Here is a 24,991-nt window from a genome sequence, read left to right as displayed (position 1 = left end):
CGTGGTGATGAAGACCACGGTGAGGCAGGCTGTCCCCCCGCAGCCCAGGGAGGTCTATGGGGGAGCAGATCTCCACCTGCAGCGGGGGAGGACCCCACGCCGGAGCAGGTGGGTGCCTGAAGGAGGCTGTGACCCTGTGGGAAGCCCACACTGGAGCAGGTTTGCTGGCAGGACTTGTGACCCCACGGGGGACCCACGGTGGAGCAGTCTGTGCCCGAAGGACTGCAGCCCGGGGAAGGGACCCACGCTGCAGCAGTTTGTGAAGAACTGAGTGGGAAGGACTCGCTTTGGAGAAGTTTGTGGAGAACTGTCTCCCTCGTGGAGGACTGTCTCCCATGGGAGGGACCCCACGCTGGAACAGGGGAAGAGTGAGGAATCCTCCCTCTGAAGAGGATGAAGCAGCAGAGATGTGTGATGAACTGATCATAACCCCCATTCCCCGTGCCCCTGGGAGGGGAGGAGGTGGAGAATTCGGGAGTGAATCTGTGCCTGGGAAGAAGGGAGGGGTGGGGAAAGGTGTTCTGAGATTTAGTTTTTATTTCTCATTACCCTACTCTGAGTTGATTATTAATAAATTAATCTCCTCAAGCTGAGTCTGCTTTGCCCATGACAGTAACTGGTGAGTGATCTCTCCCTGTGCTTAATCTCGACCCACAAGCCTTTCGTTATATTTTCTTTCCCCTGTCCAGTTGAGGAGGGCAGTGACAGAGCAGCTTTGGTGGGCGCCTGGCATCCAGCCGGGGTCAACCCACCACAGCAGCGTGCAGCCAGGTCCAAAGGCAGCAGCCGGGATTTGGGGGACGGCAGCTGCCTGCTTTCCAACACACAAAGTCTACAGCCCCCAGCTGAGCCACACAAGCCTTGCAAGATGGGACGGGGCTGGGCTGTGGGACATCTTCATACCCAAGGGCTTGGAAGCTGGGCTGCACCGTCTGCAGGAGCTACCCCGGGCACCAGCATGGGGAAAGGCTGGTCACTCCTGTCCCTGGGCCCATCGGGCTGTGAGCTGAGCTGCAGCTCGGAGCCATCCCCAAGCTCAATAATTCACTATAGATAAAGGCTGGGACTCAGTCCCACAGCCATTAGGAGTCGACAGCGCGTCATACCCCTTTGCAACAAACATAAATATTTGAAGCAGTCCAGGGACAGCTTCCGCACCGCCTTCCCCGTGCTGACTCTGCAGAAATGTGCCTAGGAGTTTATCACAGCGCTTATCTTTCTTGCTGGAGAAAGAGTGTCTGAGACACGCAACCCATCGGTCCACGCTCAATTGTCACTCAACAAACTCAGAAGGTCAGAGACTATTTGGGATGCTGGCGTTTATTTGTAACAGGAGACTGTGAGAACACACACAGAAATCCTGGAGGGATAGGGAACCATGCAGACATGTAAAGGAACATAGAAGTCCATAGGGACCCTGTAGTGCTCCAGCACTGCTGGCTAAGGTGTGTTTGGCCAGGAGAAGGGCTGGATTTTGCTGCTCTGCTCCTCTACACCGACGAGGCGAAGCCAATGTTGTTGTTACCCATGTCAAAGATGGTGTAATACTCCTTCAGGAAGATATCACCCAAGATCCAGAGCGGCTGCCCGTTCTGGGAAGGCAAGTAGGTCTCCTCAATTGCAAGAGTGCAGTAGCCGTTGTTCTGTAAGGGGGGAATAACGGGGAGTCAGAGCCTCAAACAAGCACCAGGACCCTGCCAGGTGGGCTGCAGGGAGGTAGGATCTGCCCACACAGGCAGGGAGAGCATTGCTACTTGTCAAGAAGCACCAGGTCCTTTCCTGGCCCTCAAGGACTCAGCAGGATGAAGCTGCTCAGCTAATACATACGTTCGAGACGTAGGCGGAGGGGCTGAGTGGGAGCTGAGCTCCGTTGATGACGAAGGTGATGGTGGGCATGTTCTGGGTCTCACTGCAGTCAACTGCATACTGCGGAGAGAGGGTGAAGAGGAGGTTATGGCTGGAACAGCACCCACTGTGAGAGGAGAGATACTCCCGTATGCAGGGGTAACATACACTTTAACCCCTGACAGTGCCATGCCGCCTCGTCCTTCCCTGACACGCCTGCAGTACGATGTTCCATAGATGCCACACAAGTTTCGTGGGACCCGGTCAAGCCCACGGCTTCTGGCTCACTTGCAAGCCCCCCCCGCTCCACACGCACCTCCAAAGCATCCCCTGCACTTACACCTTCGTTGGTCGGCTGGGCACCAAGAGCCTGAGCAAAGACACCTATGTACTGCTGGGGCACCGTCAGCAGGTACGTCCCTGTGTCCACGATGGCCTGGCAGCCCTGGCTGCACCAGCCGGTCGCTGACTGCCCGATAGCAAACCTGGGAGGAGAGCAGGGAGAAGGACGTCACTTTAAGCACCCACTGGCAACTAAACCTGTCTTGGCTGGATCTATAAGTCTGGGATGCTCCAAAATGCAGTGCCTAACCCCTGCCTCGAACCCATGCCTGCTGCAATAGCTGCAGCTTCATCTGCAGGACAGCCCTACCACCCTCATTACGTGAGCTGCCCAGGTGGATGATGCCCATCAGGTACAAACACAACTCACTCATCAATCGCCACCTGCCAGTAAAGCTCCTGGGTCACTGGTGCCCACACAATGTCCCCAGAGAAGAGCTGAGTGTCAATTCCTCCGAGAATGAGCTCTCCCCCATAGTCGTAGGTGGGTTGGCTGCAAAAACACAGAGTTACAGCAGCAGAGATTGTAAATGGGTGCGATATGCATGGGCTAGCAAGGGACAAATTAACAGGGAACCTGCATGGGGACAGGCAGAGGGACCCCGGTGCACACAGGACGTGCAGAGGGTCCCAGCAGATTTTTACCGAGAGAAGTAGAAGCTGAAGATGGGCTGGGTGAGCTGGTTCTGCTGCAGCATGCCCTGCAGCGCGGTGGGTGTCCCTCCTACCGCCAGTGAGGGGTAGCCCATTCCCATGATCCCATCAAAATCAGCATAGTAGAAAGGCTCGGTTGGCTCGCTCTCGCTGAGCCCGAACTCCTGGTTTGAGACCGCGATGCTCTGGAGCTGGAGGGGAAAGGGACGCCAGGTCAGCCCACATGCTTAGGCAAACCCGAGCAGCCGTCGGGTGGGATGACTGATGCTCTGAAAGCCCAAAGAACACACTGCAAGGTCATAGCTGGTGAAAGCATCACCAAGCAGCTGGGAAAATTAGCAGGAATTGGGTTAAAACAAAGTAAAAACACAGCCGGGTAACTGACGGTGGCAATAACCACTTTATATCAGTTCTGCCCATCTCAGGCCCTGGTTTGCCCAAGTCTTGGCTACAAGAGACACGAGATCTGCCCTTAGGCTGTCCCCCAGGGTCCTTCCATCGGGACACCCAGCTGGTGCTGGGGACACAGTGCCCAGGCACACAAGGACGGCATGGGGTGCACTCACCGTCAGTGTGTCGTAGCCCAGCACCACCGTGAGCGAGCCGCTGCCGTAGGAGAGGGTGTAGGACTGGCCGTTGGAGGTGAAGGTGGAGGACTCACTGGGATTGAACCTTGCATGGTCGGCTGCATGAGAGAGAAGAGGGCAAAGCTCCTGGGCACACGCTCGCCTGGCCCCGGTGGGATTTCACTGCCAGTCACTCTGCCGGGATAACGCCTGGGAAAGCAGCTTCCCCAGCAGAGCAAGTCCCGAAGAGCGAAACCGTCTGTTTCTCTGCCTTGCAGTTATCTCGAAGGCAGGGCTGGCATCCCGGTTTTGCCTGGATCCCTCTCCAGGGAACAGCTGTTGTGATCACAACCACATCAGCCACCCAGCACGAGCAAAGCCATCAGCAGTTAAATCCCCATCGCTCTCCCACCATCAGCAAGTTACATCGGATGAGCTCTGCCAGGGAGCGGGACATCAGCTCCGCAATTCGTAGCTTTGCTCTTCCCTCTGCCCTGCCACGAAAGGTCAGGCACAACCACGGAGATTTCTGCAACCTGGGGACACCCACCATGGCCGTAGTGATTCGGCCATCTTCATTAGCCAGGCATATAATGGCAGAGGGCTCCGTGTTTCCAAGGAATGCACCAGCTGGTACCAGGGAACAGCTATCCCAGAGCAGCATGCCGGGATCATTTTTGGTCTGGCATCGTGATTTCCCCGCTACGCTGTGCTGCTGGGGCAGCTCTGTGCAACGCGGTTGCGGTACTCACAGCACGCCGGCGTCTGGCAGTAGATGGAAGGCACCCACAGGTTGGAGGAGCCGGTGTCGAAAAGCACCAAGAAGTCTTGCGGGGGGGTCCCCATGCTGATATTCCCGAAGTAGAAGGACTGCAGACAAGAGATGGGGTCTCTCCATTGGCCACAGGGTCAGGGATAGACCAGGCTTTTGCCTCCCAGCCCTGTGCCGGCATCCCAGTGCTTTGCAGGGTGGTGGGGAATGCCAGGCTCACTCCTGCAAATAACAAAGTAGGCAGGAACGGACCAAACTCACCCTGCTTTTCCTCCCGAAAGACGTAATATTAAATATTTATTTTGTTATATCTTTTGTCACATACAGAAAAGCACCGCTCTTCATGGCTGGGGGGGGGAAATTTTCTAAAGTCTAAAATAGAAGCTTAAAAAAGAGTGGAAAGAAAGGAATCTGTCACTCCTGGAGGCTCAGGGGTGAACAGATCGCTCTGGCAGCTGGGAAGGAGGAGGGAAAGGGGAGCGTGGTGTACGGACAGGCAGCGAGAGGGGAACCTGGGGTACTCACATCCAGGTGGCTGGTCATCGGCTCGTACACAACATAGTCCTCACTGAAGTGGTATTTCTTAGCTGGATCATATTTAATTTTCTTCAGGAAGTCCTCCAGCACTCCAGCCTCCTTCATTTTCTCCCGTATAGACTTGGCTTTCTGCAGTTTGATTCTGCACAGAGGAAAAACAAAAAAACAAAAAACAAACAACAAAACACATCAGGAAATCAGAAAATTTGGGCATTTTCAAATGATCTGTTCTCTGGGCTCCTTTGAACCCTGCCACAATGGGAGCCTTCCACTCAGCTGCCTCATACGTCCCCAGGGGCTTCCCTCCCAGCAAGGGATGCAGCCTGGACTGGGACCACGATGATCTGTGGAGATGCAGGAGGCTGGAGTCATACCTGGTTAGACTTGGTCAGCATCCTTGGGGATGCAGAACAGCCTGTGCAGGTTACAACTGCAGCCGGGTTTTGTTATCTACCCTCTCCCCAGTCGTTCTGCCGCAGCGGCTGCTGCAGGACACTCACCTCACCAACCCCTCTGAGAGCTGGAGACAGACCAGGGCCAGGATGAGCCACTTCATGGTGCAGGAGTTGTCCGCCAGTCCACGCACACCTTCTCAGAAACTACAGCAGACAGGCCGAGCTGCCCAGACTGCCCAGTTTTATACTGGGAAGCAGTGAGACCCCCCCTCCTTATCTGCTGACCTCATTTTTCCATTACCACCACACACACCCCCTGGCTTCAAGGGTTTCTTTGTATTTTGGTCCACAAGGATTTTGAGGAGTTTGTGTCCTTAGCGGGGCGCTTGGGTGAGAATAGAGCAACACACGTCTTCAACAGCAAGATCAAAGTGTTACCATCTGATGAAAGACCAGCTCTTATCACAGCAAAGAGAGGAGTGACCCAAACGTCATCATGGTGGGACCTTATCTGTGTTCGTCAAAACCTGTTCAAATCTTTTCCCAAAACAAAGGTGCTCGCGGCTCTTGATGCAGGATGGAAACCCATCGGACTTTTGTCCGCCGTTCTCCCGCCCGGCCGCCCGCCCGGAGGGACCTCTGGCACGGAGGAGGGATGGCTACTGGTGTTGAGGATTTTCCAGGGCATGGCGCAAAGAGCCTGGGCTGGCTGCTTTGCTCCTCGTCCCAGGGGCTCAGCGAGCCCATGAGGTCTCTTCTCTTGTTTTCTCATAGGTAGTTTCTAGCACTGTTCTGCCTTCTGGTCTGTGCTCCTCCACCTCTTCATCAGCCTCACAGTCCTTCACTATCCTCTCCTCCAGGTACAGCTCGTTTCCATATGTCATACAGCTCAATCCTCCCTCTGCTTTCATACTATTTTGGACAGAAATCACATTTTTCCCTTTTTAAAATTTTTTTTTTATTTTGTGGAGCAACTGATTCCCTTTCCATCCTGCGTTAAAAGGCAGGTGGTGTGCCTCTCTGCAGGGGGGAGGTTTAACCCACCCGCGGAGGAAGCCCTCAGGCTTTAACCCACCCACTGGATCCTCACACCAGCCCAGAAAGTTAAGAAATTCCTTGTTTGCTTTTTTTTTCTGTGAAAAAAAGAACCACAAACACAGACTTCCCAAACCACCAACAAACACCCAGACCAAAACATTTTCAGTTATAACCTAAATATTTTCTAGCAAATGAACAAAAATTGTTTGGGTCATAACCTAAATATTTTTGGTTATAACCTAAACATTTTCTAGCAAATGGACCAAACCATTTTCGGCTATAATCTAAATATTTTCTAGACCTCCTCTGGCCTGGCTCACATCCCCTCTCCAAGCAGCCTGGCTCTTCACAGCGGGGAAATCGTGCTCTCCATCATCCACCGATAGCCCTGCGTTGCTATCGCTGCACTCATCCCGTGTCAACACACTGCACAGATTTGATTCCCTCGGGAGCACCAGGGAGTGTGTGTCCTTTGCTGGATATTGAGACTATAATAAAGCAATTATCTTGTTTGCTAGCAGGATTGATAGAAAGATCAACTTATTAAGATTGGATAAAAAGCAAATTCTGGCTGAAAGCAAAGAGCAGTTATCAAAACGTCAATATACTGAGTGTTATCTGCGGGTCCCCATGGGGACTCAGCCTTGCCAAAAGACAAAGGAATAAGGTGCCCTCTACAGCACGCACAAACACGTTCTACTGTTGGCACTTCTTGACCCAAAGTTAGACAGCACTTGTTTGCTGAGGCATTTAGTCTAATGGGAATCCAGGATTTACAGTTTCAAATATCAGAGATCCTGCGTCCCTACACGGAGCATGACTCGGCCAACAGCACGTACCTACGCTGCTCCAAGGCGGGACTTCTCCTCCGGCCCAGGCTCTGGGCATCTTTCCTCCTCTGCTTCCAGTTTCTTTTCTGTGTTGGTGCAGTCCCCCAGCCCACACGCAAACAGCCCCAGCCCAGAACCCTGTCTCTCCCAGACGAGTACAGATCCCCTTTGCATCCCATGGCCAACTCCACCACCTTTCCCGGGACACCGCGGTGGTGCAAAACCAGCAAACAAGATGAGCTGTGAGCAGCAGCTGTCCTGGCCATCCAGAGGACTTAAGCACTTTCAACATGAGCCAACAAATCCTATTAAACCAACAGCCACTGCAGAGGTGGGCAGCATCTCCCAAAAGCTAGTAGCTCTCGACAGAGTGTTTTGCAGGATTAGAAACGGGCTCTAAGTGGGATCCAGCCTCCCCCATGATCCAAAGACCTCTCCTGTCTGCAGACACAAGTCCCAGAGCCATCAGGGGACAGAAATCTTTTCAAAGACATTGCCATCACCCTGAATTTCCTAGTCTGCCCTAGGCTCTGCTTTACCCGTGGCAAAAAAACAGAGAAGTGACTGGTCCCAACTCCAGGACAATTTACCACCCCAGTTCCTGCACCTCTGCCCCAGACACAAGCTATTGCTATTTACCTCAACAAACGGTAGCACAGAACTTAATAAACATGATTGTGGGACTGCCAGGACCTTTCCCTGGTCATTAAAGCCTGTTGCTGTCACAAGCGCCATGTCAGCTAAAATCCTTCCCCAAGGTGCCAAATCCCAAAGCTAATGCTCTCCCCCTTGATCATTTAAATAGTCATGCTCTATGTGATTAATTTAAAATAGCTATATACACTTTGCCTGGAGCTCAATTGCTCTCTGCTTGGGTTCTCCAACCAAGAAAAGCCGTTGGTGGAAGCATACCACACTATGGCACGTGTGTCCGAAGCAGCTGTGTTTATGAACAGCACACAAGCACACATATCCTTTACTCAGCGCTGCACAAGCTGGTTTTAGTGTTTTATTTCCAAAACAGTTTATAGTGCACAAACAGCTTCCATCCACATTAAAATAAATATTCCTCTTTTCCTGCGCAACCATGAGAATGGCTCCTGAAATACACTGTTGGGCTCTAGGTCCAACATCTAACTTCCCAAACCAGGGCAAGGATCACCCACTACATGACGATCTTCTCTTGCAGGCAGTTTCTGAACAGACCTCCAGTCACCCTGCACAGTCCCAGCCCCCAAGCTGATGCTGGAGCTCTACATCACCTCCTTATACACCCCAAAATGGTCCCCACCTTCCTGCATCAGTGTTCACTCACACACCTGAAGTTTAGAAATGCACCCATCACAAGAGATTTTCCCACAATGCTAAGGACTATCCTGAAAACTCCTAGTCAAATACCAGTGACAAATGCCATGCTACTTTCAAGCTATTTTCAACTTCTTTCTGATAGGGCTATCAAAATCTTTCTAGAAGAGAAATGAAAAATGTTGCATTGTGTTTTCCTGGGATGGGATGGAATGGAAATAACAACACGGGTTTATCATCAGTTGCGTTATCTCCTCTGTTTCCCTTCCAGTTCTTACCTCCAGCATTTTAGAAAGTCATGGAACAACACTGATGGAAAAAAACACATGGGTTTGGGTTGGAAGGACACCGCACATGAAGGCACGCTCACTTAGGAAGGCACAGATGGCCCTATTAGCTGTTGTTAAGTTGATTCCTGCTGGGGAACAGTTTTCAGGGCAAATTTTATAAGCCAAGAAATTAAAACTGTGCATGTTAACGCACCATTAGCTCTCAGTTGCTGTAGAGTTTGGAAAAATCAGTGAATCAACTCTTTGCACAGAGCGATGGCAGAGAACCCATGGAAAGGCCCTGTGCCTAGAGCAGATGAGCACAGCCAGGAAGAGTAAAGCCACATCTTGTTCAACATTGGCAAAAGCACCTCTTTCCCACCAGCCCCCAAATTCCACCACTCCAAACCATTAGCTTAAATTACGCATGGTGGTAACAGCCCATCTTAAAGGGTAGGTACTCCAGAGACCATGAATATTCCTGCTATGTTCAAATTACATTCATAGCACATCAATTTCCAAGGCAACTTCATGATTTCCTCCTGATGCTCAGCTCAGTGGAAATCTGGTCTATACCCTTATCATCCATCCACTGTCAGTGATGGTTCTGCCCCGAAAAGAGACTCCATGAAAGAGTCAGTGGCTTCAGAGCCTCAGCTCCTGTATCACACAGGCCAGAGAACCTCATCCAAACATTTCTTTGAGTTCAGCTTCCAGCTCAAACAAGCAGCACATGGAATTGCCCTGCAAAGATATCCCCATGGGTCACCAGTCAACAGAGAGGGAAAGGTGTCTGCCTCAGCATACGTGTTTCTCTTAATTTATTTTTTAAGTCTATTTCAGTGAGACTAGCCAGGTGGAAGAGAGCAACCATTGCTCCAGGTAGAATACAGAAGGACATAGACATTATTCCTTCAGGGAAGGGAGACCTGGAAAACAAAGGTTGCAAGAAGTCCAGCTTGAATTGCATGAGGACAATTGGTGATTGTTGGCCTGGCTTTCAATTTTAAATAAAAAGTAGAGCTCACTTTGAAATGTGCAGTTGTCTCTTTGCACCACACACAAAAGACAGGACCACCGGATAATCATCATATTCCATTTATTCTGTATACATTCGTAGTGCACATTAATGTAAGACATGAGCACTCCTCAGGTCACATAGCACTGCTGTTGTTCTTCACCTGTAAGGTTACACCTGGATGAGATATAAAGAAGGATTGAATGGATATCCATAGAAATAACCTGAAGAAGCAATTACACAGCAAGATCAATCCCTCTGGTCAGAGCAACTGAATCCCCGGTGGCCAGAGCCCCGAAGCACCTTTGTTTTTCTGCCATATCAGAAATGTTCAGTATCAAAGACACCAGTACAAGTAACAGCAAGGAGAATCACATGGGAGGAGAGCTTGAGACAACACAGATGCATCTGGGCCTTTCAACTGTAAAATCACATTCACTTATGGAAGAAAAACAAATTAGATCCCTTCTTTACAATTAGCCTTTTCCATACCCTGGCCTGTAATTGCAAACTTCAAAGCTCTCAGGATTTCCACTAATGTATTCACCTTTGGTCCTGTTCGGTAACAGGAATCTAAACCTGTTCTGCTACCTGTGTGCGGCATTTCAAGATGAGCCAAGTTTGGGAGAAAGACAAACTTCCCAGAAAGACTGATGGCAGCCCTCCCAGAAGCTGAATTTAGGCAATGCGTTCATTAACGATCATTCATTAATGATACTTCACAGTCAAGATACCACCCAAGAGGGCTGAGCAGCGTCACATGGAGGGACAGAGGAAAGGCTTTAGAAGAAAATGGCCGAGAGAACAGACAGCTGTAATACCAAGCTCTGGTTTGTTTTTTCTCCCAGTGAATAGCATGGCTTAGGTAATAAAAACAACAATACTTCAGTAGTAACTAACACATACGAGTGTCTTTACAGAAATATTGATCCTTTAACCCTCACAATCCAGCCTCTCTGCCATCCTCTCCCTGCAAGGCAGGTACAGGTCACAGATATTCCAACCTCCCTCCCTGAGGGAAAAGCAGGCACATAAAATGGTTTAAAAGAAAAAAAAAAAAAAATCAAATAACCCTCCCACGTTAAAAGACAACTAAGTGCCAGGAGAAGCTATATTCCTACCAACAGGTTCTTGGGAAAGGGAAGGGTTAAAGATCTATTTATGCATTCACCAGGGAAGAAATATCAGGGGAAGAAGTCTGATTGATTAACTCAAAACTCAAACAAGAACCACTTTAAAAGGTTAAGACAGTCAAATTCTCTCTGCATAGCACATGGCTGCTTACCAAGTCATCCCTTGAACTTCAATCGCACGAGCAGAGGAAGGAGACCAGCGAAGATGCGATACAGTCCCCAGTGGGGGCTACACAAACCCGCTCCGCAGCCAAGTACGTAAACCAACAGCTGAGCTCATGCTGCCAGGTCCTAGCCATTACCCAGGCCAGCTTCATTTTGCTGCCTAAACCTTTTTTTCAGAACCAAACAAAGTCTCAGCAAATGCAATAGTTGACTGAACACAGCTCCTTTGTCCAAGTTACCAATTCACAGACAAAACGTGGAGGCAAACCACCTGCCTTGCAGAAGCAAGCTTGGGAGAGCAAGAGATCTCACAGCTTCAACTCAGCTTCAGGGACTAACTCCAGGGCAGGTTTCAGATGTACACGTGCTCATTTGTTTCCTCCTGGTCATCTGTGTGGCATCAGTTGGATGCACAGAACCCTGGATGAATCCTTCTTAACCCAAAACCAGACTTATGGATGCAGCCACAAAGGGTGAGGTATCCTGCTCAATGGAGGTGGTCTTTGCTTTGGGGGATATTCCACGGTTGAAGGGATAGGAGGAGTGATTCCGTATCCCTGGTTTAGTTTCCCATCCAAGTAAGCATGCACGTGTATATTAGTATGCATCCATTGGAAAAAAGCAAGATCTGTAAGATCCATCTTTACAAGGTGCCGTAAAAATACAACATACTGCATAAATAAAATTTTCAACCAAAAGAAAACAGTACCAAGGAAAGACTCCAGAGAGCTATCAGAAGGGATCCCTCCTGCCCATCACCCAAATCAAAGAACTAAAGGAATGAGAAAACACCAACTCGGATGTCCTCCTCGCCTTTCAACCCAATACTGGTTTCTCCTCCGAAACCATTTCAAGCGTGGCCACTAGAGGAAGCTGCGACACTGGCGAGCACCGCTCGGGCTGTAACACAGGGAGAAAGCCGAAATGGTGACATTTCTGCTCCCGCTGCCCCAAGAACTGCCACCTCAGCATTCAAACACGACTCTGGTCTCTCCTTGCACTTTCACACCACCCGAAAAATTGAATATAAAGAAGTTCTCAAAGGGTTCTGGCTGCTTAATGCGGACATTGCTCTTGGGAAGCTTTCTGGAAAAGCAAAAAAAACAAGAAAATCACTGGGACATGAACCTGATGTGCACCCTGAAAGCCATAAATGACAACTAGTTTCCTGGTTGCCTGCACGGCATTTCCCATTTCATCGCTTGAACATTAAACAAACCCTCTGCAAACAACGAGCTGTGACCGGCTTTTCATTCCCAAAGCTTTCTGGGGAGCTTGCGATGCCACCCGAGCGAAGCCTGCTGAGCCAGCAGTGCTGCTCCCCGACCCGCAGCCACCAGGGAGGACACAACAGGACATAAAGCAGAGGACGGTGCAGCAAGGCACCCACCAGATCGCCGTGCACTGAAAGCAGCAGATGCAGCCAGCATCAGCTCTATGTTTTCTCATCTTTAAGGTCAAGGAAATGCTGCTTCTTTGAATAGATGCATCATCTTCCACTATAAACGGGTTAAGGGATGCTGTCGGGGAACAGCAATAATGTATTTGCTATGCAAGCACACAGCTGTGGCACAGCAGTCTCCTTGTCACTGCTGCTTTCAGTGTCCTTGGGAGGTAGGGGAGCATCAGATTCGCCAAAGTGGAAAGGGAGGCACAAGTTGGACAACCCAGTTTGTCTGGAGGACGTGAAAGCCAGCAGTTCAAAAGGTGAAAGCCAGCTTTCCCAAAGCAAAGCTCATTTAGAGCCACCTAAACGGGACTGCAGCCAAGGCTCGCTGGGAGCCCACCCTTTCTGAGGAACCACCAGCACCGGTGTGCTTTCCCTGATCCCTGAAGCTCACAGTATCTACAGACCCTCACGCCAGCCTCATCCCACCCATCGGAGACAGGCAGTCAGGCCAGTGGCCATTGGGAGCACCCAAGAAGCAGTCCCAGGCCTCACCTGCTTTCTCCCAAGACACAATATGCCACCCAACAGCATCTTCCCTTGCATTTAACCAACCTGCAAACTCCCATGAGGGTGGGAAAAGGCCCTCACCTCTTCCTTCATGTAAATGTAAAACATTTCATCCTTTTTTCCCTTTCTGGAGGGAAGAGGGGAATAAATATTTTGCATTTCTCAGCTCAGGTGGTGGAAAGGCAGATTCATACAGAGGCTCCCAGAGCACTGCCCTGTGCTGCCATGTGGGAGCTGCTAGTGCTGTCCCAGAGGGTGACACTTACAGCTTAGAAACTCTTTATTTAAATAGTTTATTTAAAGCTTAACACAGTTAACTTTTTTTTAATATATATATATAAACAATTTCTTCTCTCACTTCCCTAAATGAAAGCTAAATTTAGGGGGATACATTACTTGTCTTTTTTTTTTTTCCCTTCAAATAAAGTCATTTGGTACACATATAAAAATATATTACTTGGGTTTCCTTTCAGTTATAGATCACACAAGGGTTGGGGTGGAGAAAAGAATGGAAGACAAGCACAAGGATTGCCAAAAAAAAAAAAAAGGAAAAACAGTTAATTTAAGCATGTGGTGCACTTTGAATTTACAGTGCAATGGCAAGCCAAGAAATCCATGTTCTGCCGACACAGGCATGGCATTACTCATACTTTTATCACTTTTTCTGAACTGCATAACACATGCCCTTGCTCCCAAAAGGGTCACATTTCAGTATGACATTACAGCACCAAAACCAAAAAGGTTGAACTTCAAAAATCTGGAAATCAAGTTTCTGGACCTCAAAAGCAGGCTGCAGCTGGGTGATCAGGTTCTCTCCTCTTTCACACCGGAGGCTCACTGACTTCCATATTGGAAAACGTTACAGACAAGGAGAACACAGTAAGGTTTGGCAATGTTTCTGCTGGCAGCAGGACACCTCGCAGAGCACTGGATCTCTCAACTCCTATCCCAGGGAGGAAGATGAAGAATACACACAGCAGAAAGGTGGGACTCCAGAGTAACCCAGGGCACTTCTATCTCATGGAAACAGCTTATAAAGGCAAAGAGTAATCCAGGGAGGGATTAAGCTGCAGTGTGTCACCATGCGGAGAGGGGTGGTGGAACATCCGGCGATGGGAGAGGAGCACAGACCCTACACAGGACCTCACACAGAGACCCGACAGCTCAGCTTAGACTCAGCCCTGGTATGAAGAGAAAAATCCACATCAAAGGCCACAAATTTACCCGAGAGCCAAAATTTAGCCCTTCCAAGTCCGTAGTTGAAGGAAACAAACTGCACATTCACTCAAAACACCGATCAAATATTTCTCATGGACCCAGCCAGGCATGTGGGTGTAGGCAGCGACTTTGATACAACTCCAAGCTCAGCTGCCTGGCAGCTCTGCTCACACTCCCACGTCTCCCGCACCATTTCCCACCCACCCTGTGACAGTCAGTCCCAGTTAAAAAATTTTTGATTCACAGCTGCTCTTTTCCCCAACTGCAGCTCAGCAAAGCCACCAACCTCTTCTGAGATCTGTTCCCCAGACAGAAGGAGTGAGCCACAGCGAGTACGTTTCATACTGGCACTGGTTTTGGCAATTACCACTGGGATGCAAAAGAACATTTAATAAATAAAGTAAACAAATAAATAAATCAACAACACTTCTGAACGGCCACCAAAAAGAACCCTTAAAAAACAAAACAGGGTATGGCACAATTGGAGTTTTCTATACTACGTCTCAAATCTCTCTCATAATTGCGGTCTTCCCCTCCCCTTTTAAAGCAGGGTCTCCTCCGGAAATCAGTTTTATGTGATCACAGTGTCTGTGCCCATGGCTGTCTGTCCTCCTCTATTAATTTCTAGAGCTGCCCAATTTAAATCGAATCTGAGAAAGGGACAGAAGTATAAAAGGCTTCTACAAGCTTCAAAAAAATAGGAGAAAGGAGCGAGCTGAGGGGGAAAAGACCGCAGCATGAGTTCCCAAGTCATCAGGGATCAGCGAAACCCCAAGGCAAAACCAACTTTGGAATGGCCCAGCTGCAGAGCTTGCCTGGAGTCGCAAGGCATGAAATCCTCGGGAAACAGGCTGGATTTGCAGTGGAGCTCCTAAAGCAACGTGCTTTTGGAAACACGCCTCCACCATGCTACTGCCCTGCCTCTGCAGCCAGGCTGTTGGCACTGCTCGTGGAGCTGCTAGGCAATCAGTAGAGCTAACCCAATTCGAGGCTGTATCCTCACAGTGCTGGTACCGTTGCTGGCACCTTCTGCCCCTCTTGCCAGAAATTTAACCTTCAAACAGTGTCATCAAATATCCCATAAGGCTTTAAAAACAAATTACATGGGAGAGACGGAGAGGGGAAGACGGACAGACAGACTAGCCTTAACATCAGCTGTAGGAGCCATCCCATGACACCAGGTAACGGGGTAAACAGGGAAGCAGAAGGCAATGGCGAATGGAAGTCACACCGGGCAATACACTGAAGGGCAGGTACCAAAGCCATGACACAGTGCTTGCACTTGGCGTTCCCCCTTACAGAGGCAGGTCAGTGCTGTTATGTCGAGTTTTCCGCGAAGTCCCATCATCTCTCGGCAGGGCCCTTTGCAAACTGGACATGGCCGCTGTCTTTTTTAGGTCAATGACCGCGTAGGAGTCCGTCCGGCGGGCTTCGTGGGTGGCAGGAGGTGGGACATGGGGCACCGGTGGGTTCTGATGTCCCTTGCGTGGCTCAGCCTCCAGCTCCACCTGGATGTAGTTGAGTTGCCGCGGCTGCTCTGGACAGGGCCGGGGGAAGTCGAAGCTGAAGACGCTGGGCACACAGCTGCGACGAGCCTTTGGCAGGAAGCCGCTGCGCCGTTGGCCGCTGTCCCCATGCAGTGCGGTGTTCTCTGAGTTCATGTAGTTCTGCAGGGGATCTTCTTCACCAGCCTCAGAGTAGCCATTGGGGGAAGGCGTCAGCATGTCCCCGGCACCCACATCCTCCTCGCCCCGCCGGAGCGGCTGGCACTCCCACACCGGGGGCAGCGACGGCAAGTTCTCATAGTGCAGCAACGCCGTTCTGCGATGGGAGCAGCCAGGTAAGCCCGTGTCCTCCCGGGTGAATTTCAAGCGCCCGCCTCGGCAGAGAGAGGAGGTGGTGCTGGGGGGCAGCAAGCCGTTGACGTTCTCGTAGACGCACTGGGGTGAAGTGCACTCCTCCTCACACTCGTTGTTGTTGTTGTTGGGGGGGGGGCAGAAGTGCGTCCTGCACTCCCGGTGGTGCCGACAGACGCGTCTGTAGTTGGACGTGGGACCTAACACAAACTTAACCTCCCCCGGCTGCAGAAAGACCTGGGGATTGCGGTCTTCGAGGGAGCAGCTGCGGTTCCTATGGGGGAAAGGAGGGTGGACTTCAGGCAAGGAGTGCATACAATGTCGGCCCCTCAGCTCCTGATCACCTTTGGCCGTGTTGACGTAGGTGTGGGACTGCAAGGAGAGAAGCAGAGGGACAGTGAAAGGAGAAGAGAAGAGAAGAGACAAGAGCAAAGCAGCTGTCAGCAGCTGAGAAACCAACAGGAATGGAAAAGTTTTCAGTGGCTGATGAAGCAGGAGAAGATGGAAGAATTTCAGAAGTTGGAAAGATTTTGGGAAGCAAAACACAAAAGCCATTTCTGGATTTGTGGGCTGAAGAAGAGACAAAAAGGAGTCCACCTGCAGAAGATACACATCATCTGCTTCATGCTCAATGCATATGGCACAGAACAAAAAGCAAAGCCACTTGCAAAATATTTCCTTGAGTGGGTTACACTGGCGTTATTGCAGCACTCACACCTACCTAGGCTTCTCTGGTAATGGTTGAGACAAGCTGGATTTTGTAGGGAAAAATCTTAAATTCTAAAACTGAGAACAAAGAGCTGAACATCAAAAGGAGTCTGAACTTGGGTATGCATCTGCACATCAGTTTAGGGGTTGCAGCAATAGCTGACAGATAAGGCAATGTGACTTGGGCTTACAAGCTAAGTACTGCTGTCAAGTAATTGCCATGCAAATATTCGTGGATCAAGGAAGCCAACTCAGTCAGCCTTGAAAGAGCATCTATTCTAGTGAAGTGTCAGAGAGCAGAAGTCTACAAGAGCAAAATGAAGCAAAAGAGAAAAAAAGGATGACAAGTTACGAGGATCCCCTGAGCTTTGCTGGAGTAAGAGAAACTGAGAATTGTACAGGACTGTGAGCAAAACAAGCTCCTTATTCGTTGCTTGCAAACAGTAGACTTTAGGACATCCAGGTTTACCTGATCATCAGGCCCAATAAGGGCATGAGTAGAGTCTTCACCCACAGAGGAATGCCTCAGGCTGCTCACAGAGGGGTGGCGGACTGCGGAGTATGATAGGGTTTCTCCAGGGAAGCTGTGAAATCCATTGGGAAATCCTGGGACAGTGTACCCCAGACCTGGGAGAGAATCAAGACAGATAAGCATTAGAGCATTGGTTTGGTATAAAATAGAGTTGATTTCACTTTCACAATGAGCTGGCCCCTTTAACTGCACCCTGTAAGTCAAAATCGGCCTGTCTGGGGAAGATCCTTATGATGAAGTACCTAGTATAAATACAAGGGCTAGGCCCTCTTGTTTAAATCTATTGAAGTGATTCCTAATAGAGACAGGAATTGAGCAAATACGAATTCTTCCAGATGTGGTTTCCTCTAGAAACCACCTGATCCTTGTAGGTGCTACTTAAAAAAGGCCACTTGGCAGCGGTCCTGGTGACAACTCGGTTGACTATTTGAAGGGCTTTTTGTTGCTGTTTCCTTGGAAACAAAATACCACATCGCAGACAAGTAGGGCCTTAAAATAAACATGCTCCATGGAGCACACATGGACATAAAGATACAGGTCAGCAGCGAGGCAATGCATGGGAGATATCCATGGGCTGCAAAGGGCAGTTTCACACGAGTGACTGCAGGTATCACCCACGTCTCTGTGTTCCCCCCTCTTCTCCCCAGACACTGAAAGAGCCTTACTGTTGGGTGCCTGGGGGGTCCGGGAGAGCTCCCGCTCTGTGGGGTGACTGTTCCTGGTGATGACAACAGGCTCTTCCACTACGTTGATACTGTTACACTGCATCAGGTCCTGAAGCAGATTAAAGATCTCCTCTGCTCTGGAACACTTGAAGGCAAAAATCCCTGCACAGTAACAAAGAGGAGGGTCAGAAAAGCAAGAAAGCAATCCTGCTTTAACAAGAGTATATGTAATTCTTGGCTCTAAATGAACAGGCAATTCTGATTTCTTTTGCTGTGTTTAACACAATCAACCCCTGCAAGCCACAGCCAGAGGAAAACAACCAACAACTCGGTGGATTATTGCATCAACAGAAATACAATGCCATGACTGCCGTCTGACCAAATGGTGCCTTATTACAAGAAAAATAGTGAGCACCTCGGTTATCTTAGGAAGATCAATCCCACACGAGCAGAGGTGTGAAAGGGACAGGTTTACCAGTCTCATTTAATCTCTAATCTTCTATTTTAACTCATTTGGCACCCAGTCCAGTTCTCATTACCGGGGAAAGTCTATCCAGTGACTACTGGAAGCTGAACTGGGCCCTGTGGAGTGTGCACATGAGGGAGGGACAAGAATGTCATATTTCAAAAATGTATGGAATTAAACTGTGTCTCCCCAAACGAGCAGCCCAAACTAGAGCCGGTGCGTGCAGAGCTAACCAATCCCAAGCTGGCACGCACATAGACGCACAAAAGCCATAGCAACGAGAACGGCATGGCAACAACAGCTGCTACCCCAAAGAATAAGGTTTTAAAAATTCTGGCCACAAAAATAGCTATATCTGCCTTATATAAGGTGGGAAGCAGCATCATTAAGGAGTCCTCCAAATAAAATTAATTAAGCAGAATGAAATCCTACAAGGGAAGGGAGAAAACTCATCAAAACACAACGCCATCCCTGTCATTTCTGTCTGCTTTAAGACTGATGAGTAAGTATGTGTCTGATAAAAATTTTGTAATATATGAAGAGCAAATGGCTCTGCTTTATCACCACTACCTGGACCTAAACAAAACCAAAATGCACACAGGGCAGAATTTTAATCACTGATCTGCATCCTGAAAAAGGCAAAACAGAAACCAAAGACAAGCAATTCCCATCTCTGGCAACTGATAAGCACATGACTCCAGGAGAGGAAAACCCCACTTACATAAATATTAAAAAGGAGCATACGGCACTACAGATTTGCGCAGTGCTTTACACAGACACTGAACAGTCATGCGGAGTCCTTTTGGATAAGAAGGAGTTTACAAACACATTAATAGAATGAGGAAACAAACTTTTTTTTCCTGGGGATGCAGATGCCAAGAAAATGTTCAGCTCTTTAAAAGCAAGGGAGACAGACTGGTAAAGGAACTAACAGGCACCATTGTAAAGCTGGAGCCCATTCCCAGCGCTGCTGATGACTTGGCATGTACTCCTGAGTGACTCACTTCCCTTCTCTATGCACAGCATCCCCATGCATAAAATCAGTAAAACGTAAAACTCCTTTCCCTCTACGTTACAAAGGGCTGCCAGACACCAAATGCAAATAAGTAGAACTAGCACTAACCAAGGCAGAGAGAATGTACCGAGAAAAACAAAATGTGCTCAAACAACTATTGCTACTGACATGCATTTGGCAGCTCTGTGGAATAAGCGAACCTTAAGAGGGACCTGCAAAAAGGTGCAGGTGATGCCCTTTTGCTTTATCCCCAGAGTTAAAAGACGCTTAACAAAGCTTCAGTCTTGCAAAAAGTACTTTATAGCTCCTAAGGAACGAAGTCCAGCAACCCTCCTGCCAGAGCTCTGCATCGTTTGGTACCACAGCACAGAGCTGACAGTGTAACTAACATTCTCTCTGACATTAAATACCCCCCATCCAATGTTCAAGCCTGCTTCACCCATTACCTCATGAGCACTGATGCACTAGCAAAACGAGACCATTAGATTTATGCCCAGGTCCTGAGCCATGATGTTGTCCTTGTTAGTGTTTTAATCAGGAGCATTAACTGTATGTGCATGCACACTCCGGTATTCTGGGGGAACAGAGGCTGCAAAAGAACCTGTTGATTCATTAGATGCAGGAATTTGGGAAGACACAAGCATCACCTCACTCCAGCTGCCTGGGAACAGAAACCTCAGTGCTTCCTCCTCCAGGAACCTCCACACTCACCCTGCCCTGTCTGGCAGCGACGACCGCTCTCGAAGGAGAAGAGGTTGGAGTCATAGCCATATCGGCGCAAGCAGAGGTAGGGCCACCTGACAGCATCTCGCTTGTGAGTGTGCAAGATGAGCTCTGTCTGTGTCAGCTCCATAATCCCAGATCCCAGCTCGTTACCTTCATCATCCACGTTCGTTACCTGCAGAGACCACAGAGCTCACATCAGGAAACTCAGTGCATTGGTATTGAAAAAAAAGCCCACCCATGAAGATACTGTAATTCCCATGGATTCCCCCTTCATTTACTGAGATGCCTTTTTCTCAGCTGAGAGTATGAATTCATTGCTGGCAGAAGGCGCCAAGCCAGCAGCCCTAGAGACTGTGTGCTTGGCAGTTCAGCTGATGTGTCTCAGCACAGACACTGGAACACAGCCCTGAGCAATAAAAGGTTTCTCTCCAGTTCCCCATTTCCTTGCTCAGGCTGAATCTCAGTGCAGAGGCAATTTCTACTTACTGCAAATACAAACATATTTGCAGCAGAGGTTGCTTAAGGAAAGGAAAAAAACCTAACAAACCAAAACAGTAACATATTTGCAAATCTTATCAAGTGAAAGACTTCTCTGCAAGAGCAGCGGGTTTTTTTCCTTTCATGCCCAGAGTCCAAGCTATGCTGGGCTTTGCTGGTAGTTGGTGCTGTCACAGACTCTCTGGTGGGGATGAAGGTGCAATACTTACCTTAAATTTGGTGGGATGGTTGTCTGGGATGCTGTCTCTGCACAGACAACTGCAGCAGCTCCCCATGACGTCAGCGTAAGAGGCAATCCCTGGGGAGAGGACACAAAACAGAGGACAATCATATTTTCAAACCAACTCCTCCCACCCTCTCCAAACACGCAGCATTTACAGCCTGTATCCTCCTTGATCCCCCTACACGTGGCCCAGTGGGTTTGGATCTCAAACTCTTCAATGTGTTCCTCAGTTAATGGACACCGTACAATATATGGCTAATTAAAAATAACACCTCTCTTACCATTAGGCAATTGTTGGATTTTTTTGGAGGAGCAGGAAGAAATTCCCACTACTGTCCCTCTATCTATCTCTCTTGGGACTTCATGGTAACCAGGTGTCAGAGTCACCTAAAACACAAGGGAAACGGTCCCATCTTCCACCTGACAAGGAGAATACAATTAAACAAGAGAATACAATTAAACAAATTAAACCCCAGAGATTAAAAAGCAGGGCGGAGTGGAGGTGTGACTGAAGTTCCCTTCAAATATCACAAGGAAGGCAGGTGCACTTTTTTTTTTTTAAATTAACTACCTGCATTTATATGACTATAGAAAATAACTCTGCACAGACCACTCCTGTAATTTCTGAAAAAATATACAGTCTACAGCTAAAAAACCCTAAAAATAAGATACCTTTTGCCTTTGGGATCCTACACAGTATTTGGGTTTATCAGAGCTACTGTACTGCAGATAAAACACAACAGTAATACTGAATGGCTGAGGGCTGTGAGGATACAAGGAATTACATGCATCTGCTGCTTAGGAATGTGAAGATACCTTCACTGAATGCAAGGTCCTTCAGGGTCAGAGAACCAGCAGCCTTAAAAGTAAGTGAACAAAACAGCTGTTCTGCTTTGGACTATGAAAAGTAACAAATGCCAGAGAACACAAAAACTCTGCTATATAACAACAGCCAGCAAGTGCAAGTATCAAGCAGGCAGGAGTTGCACGCACTAGTAGTGAGAAATATTGCTATCTTTGATGCAAACTTAAAGGACTCCAGATCCATTCTAGGGCAGGGGATTCAGCAGCAGATAACACGAGAGGATGCCATGTTTTATTTGGCAAGAACAGCTAATGATCTCTCCATCTGAGGCGTGAGAGAACAAAGCCATATGGATAACCAGCCTGGCACTGGAGCAGTAAATAAAATGAAAAGGCTATTGGAAACCTCTAGCTCTGCCATGCCAGAATCTGCCTCAACAGTTGCTCTAAATTAAACAATGAATCACAGAGTTGCATCTTCATGCAAAACCACATTGCACAGCTGCCCTCAGGCTCCCTCGCGGTGCAGAGCAGTGAGAAGAGAGGGGGAAGAGCCAGTGGCAAGCTGACCAAGGGGTCCCATTTCATTTTTTACATCAAAACAGAACCTAAATCACCTTCCACTGCAACCCCAGGCCTTAGCTTTGGCCCCTGAAGAATTCTCCACCACATCCTAACCCTGCAAATTCCCCCAGAAGAGAAATGCTTCCTTTTGAGCAAGCTGAAGGAGCTCAGGCACAAAACAAGCCGGCTGCCACTTGCCCTTCTGCACATACCCATCACCCCTAACAGTAATAACACCACACACTCCCTGTTCCAACACGGCATCTTGCTCAAGCCATTCTATTTCTTTTGCTAGACTTATTATGGATTTACTCCCCACTGACCTTACGGGCTTTGATCAATAATTTAGCAACAGATCCCTCTCCGCTTCATCTAATCTGGTCACTAGGGGCCTTGTCCTCTAGTGTCTCTGCCCTCCCACTCCCACCTCATCAATTCCCTCAGTAAAAAAAAAACCAAAACCAAAACTTGTAGAAAACACGTTCCCTTTTCCCCCTCTTTCTTCTTTATTCCTCTCCCTCTGGTGCTCCCTCCAGCCACGTCTGTGTAATCTGCAAGGGGGTTAGGTTGAAGTGCTGTCGCCCATCCTGAACAGTTATTATGGTCAGAACTGAACAAACAAGAAAAAAAACATTGTGAGATCCCTGAACACTCCCTTGGCGCTTCCCACGACTCCTCGCTGTTGAATATTTTAGTGGCATCCCTTTCACGCAGACACTGAGACTCTGAAGACTCCTGTCTCTTGCTCAGCACTTTCCACATGCACCTTTCCGACGGCTGTTTGCCAGTTCAGAGCCGTAACTAGTCGAACCAAACACTCTAATAGCATGATACGCTTCCCTGCGAGCAAGAGCACATGCCTCCTAAGACCAGCAACCCCATCCTCCCCTCCAGTCTCCCTACCTCCCAAGACCCAAACCTAAATCCTCCTGAAACCTACGCAGCCCTCCTTGGCCCAGTCTCCAGACCACAGCTCACCTCTCCCCATTTCGCAGCCGGGTCGTTCGCTCTCATCCCAAACCCTCTGCTCCTCCAGAGGCTCCGTCCGTACCCCCAAGCCCGCAGAAGACCCCCCTCATGCCTTCGTTCTCCTCCACGCCATCCTCTTAAACCCGGGACCGCAGAAGAGGGTCCACCTCATCCCAAAGGACCAGGGCACCCCGGCTAGCCATGCACAGGGATACCTCGCGTGGAAATACACATGGCCCCACACCAAGCCACTCGTGACATGCAGCAACCGACCCCCCCCCGACCCCCACCAGCATGGGAGGGAGGAGAAGGGCTGCAGGGGGGCACCTCCAGGCGCAAGAGGGGCGGCTGGCAAGGAGAAGGGGCTGGAGGGAGGAGGAAGGGGCTGGAGGGAGGAGGAAGGGGCCTGCACAGCCCGTGGGACGGGGGGGCATGAGGAAGGGGCGAGTCCCGGGGGGGTAACGGGGAAGAGGGTGCAAGGGGACGGCTGGGGAGCGCGGAGGTGGTGCGAGGGGACACCGGGGGACACGGGGGGGAGGAGGGACAGGGAGGCAAGGGGGCGGCCCCGGGCCGAGGCGCGGTGCCGGTGCCGAGGGAAGGCCCGGGCGCGGGTCGGTACCTGAGGCGCTGCCCGGCTCCGCCGTCCGGGAGCTGAGGCCCGGGCCCCCGCTGCCTGCCTGCCGGCCGGTCCCCGACCCGGCCCGTCCCGTCCCGTCCCCTGCCCGGCCCGCCGGGTCCGGGCTCGGGGTCGGGGACCGGGTGCGGGTCGGGCCCCGCCAGCGCCGCGTCCCCCCCCCGCCCCGCCAGCCCGGGCCGGGCCCGCCGGGAGCAGCGAGTCCACCGCCCGCCGCCTAGAGCGTCTCGGGCTGGGAGGACTCGGCTAGGCAAGGGCGCAGCCGCCAGGGGGAGCGCTGGCTCCGCGGCGCCACGGCCGCGGCGGGGCGTGGTCGCGACGGGAGGCGGGGCCAGGGGAGGAGTCTGGGGGTAAGGGGGTGTGGCGAGAGGGGCTGGGGGTCCTGGGGGTGGGGTGAGGGGGGCAGAGAGGCAGGAGGTTTTATGGGGGGACAGTGGAGGGGGATTGGGGTGTGAGAGGAGGGCAATTGGGGAGGGGTCTGGGGCAGGAGAGGTGCTGGGGAGTAATAGAGGGGGATTGGGGGGGCTGGGGCACCAGTGGAGGGGGGATTGGGGAGGGGTCTGGGGCAGGAGAGGTGCTGGGGGGTCAGTGGAGGGGGACTGGGGGGAGCTGGGGCACCAGTGGAGGGGGGATTGGGGAGGGGGCTGGGCCAGGAGAGGTGCTGGGGGGTTAGTGGAGGGGGATTGGGGGGGACTGGGGCACCAGTAGAAGGAGGGCTGGGGAGAGGTCTGGGGCAGGGGTTGCTGGAGGGGTCAGTGGAGGTGGATTGGGGGGGTCTGGGCTGGGGGGATGCACTGGGGGATCAGGGGAAGGGGATTAGGGGGGCCTGGGGCAGGAGGGGGTGCTGGGGGGGGTGCGCCCCCATTCACAGCATCCCTGCACGCCACCCACCCCAGTTCTACCAGTATCAGAGCACTAAAACACCACAGTCAATGACAGCTCTGTGCTGGGGTCCTGCAGGCAGCTGCACCCCCAGACCACCTCGACGGGCGCCTGATTGCTCGTGGGGGTCCTGACTCAGCCCCGGCGCTCCGATGTCCTGTGTTAAATAATAACACCCACGGCCAGCGCTTGGCCTTGGATGAGGCACGGCTTCACGGCCGGGAACGTGCAGGGTCTCCGGGAGGGTTCAGAGCACGCGCGAGGGGGCTGCCCTGCACGCAGGACAACAGGGAGGCCACGAGGAGAGTTAGGCTGGGCTGCAGATTTTACAGTTGCAATTTTTACAATTGCAATCGCTTTGCAACTACGATCCCACCCGTGCCGTTGCGGCGCAGAGCTGTCGGA

The 24,991-nt window shown here is 50.5% G+C and overlaps 2 protein-coding genes across 4 annotated transcripts; both read right to left on the bottom strand.

Annotated features, from left to right (window-relative positions):
• Positions 1-1,211: 1,211 nt before the first annotated feature.
• Positions 1,212-5,275, bottom strand: LOC104317391 (pepsin B). The gene is made up of 9 exons (XM_009918178.2): positions 5,217-5,275; positions 4,705-4,858; positions 4,160-4,277; positions 3,408-3,526; positions 2,833-3,032; positions 2,558-2,680; positions 2,186-2,330; positions 1,828-1,926; positions 1,212-1,643 (listed from the first exon to the last, which is right to left on the bottom strand). Exons 1-9 carry the CDS (start codon positions 5,270-5,272, stop codon positions 1,491-1,493), a joined length of 1,167 nt encoding a protein of 388 aa, XP_009916480.2. The 5' UTR covers positions 5,273-5,275; the 3' UTR covers positions 1,212-1,490.
• A 4,360-nt stretch (positions 5,276-9,635) lies between these two features.
• Positions 9,636-23,904, bottom strand: FRS3 (fibroblast growth factor receptor substrate 3). 3 transcript variants are annotated; one of them, XM_069771820.1, is made up of 8 exons: positions 23,690-23,904; positions 22,570-22,711; positions 21,015-21,153; positions 20,720-20,808; positions 19,998-20,184; positions 17,806-17,967; positions 17,078-17,235; positions 9,636-16,272 (listed from the first exon to the last, which is right to left on the bottom strand). In XM_069771820.1, the coding sequence occupies exons 4-8, from the start codon at positions 20,783-20,785 to the stop codon at positions 15,340-15,342; spliced, it is 1,506 nt and encodes a 501-aa protein (XP_069627921.1). In that variant the 5' UTR covers positions 20,786-20,808; positions 21,015-21,153; positions 22,570-22,711; positions 23,690-23,904; the 3' UTR covers positions 9,636-15,339. The 3 variants fall into 3 exon arrangements, with proteins under 3 accessions (XP_069627921.1, XP_069627923.1, XP_069627924.1); XM_069771822.1 differs by lacking the exon at positions 23,690-23,904 and adding an exon at positions 23,080-23,320; XM_069771823.1 differs by lacking the exon at positions 22,570-22,711.
• Positions 23,905-24,991: the final 1,087 nt, after the last annotated feature.

The sequence above is a fragment of the Haliaeetus albicilla genome, chromosome 26 (genome assembly GCF_947461875.1).
Source record: "Haliaeetus albicilla chromosome 26, bHalAlb1.1, whole genome shotgun sequence".
In the NCBI taxonomy this organism is placed as follows: domain Eukaryota; kingdom Metazoa; phylum Chordata; class Aves; order Accipitriformes; family Accipitridae; genus Haliaeetus; species Haliaeetus albicilla.
This window is presented reverse-complemented; position numbering and strand designations above follow the sequence as displayed.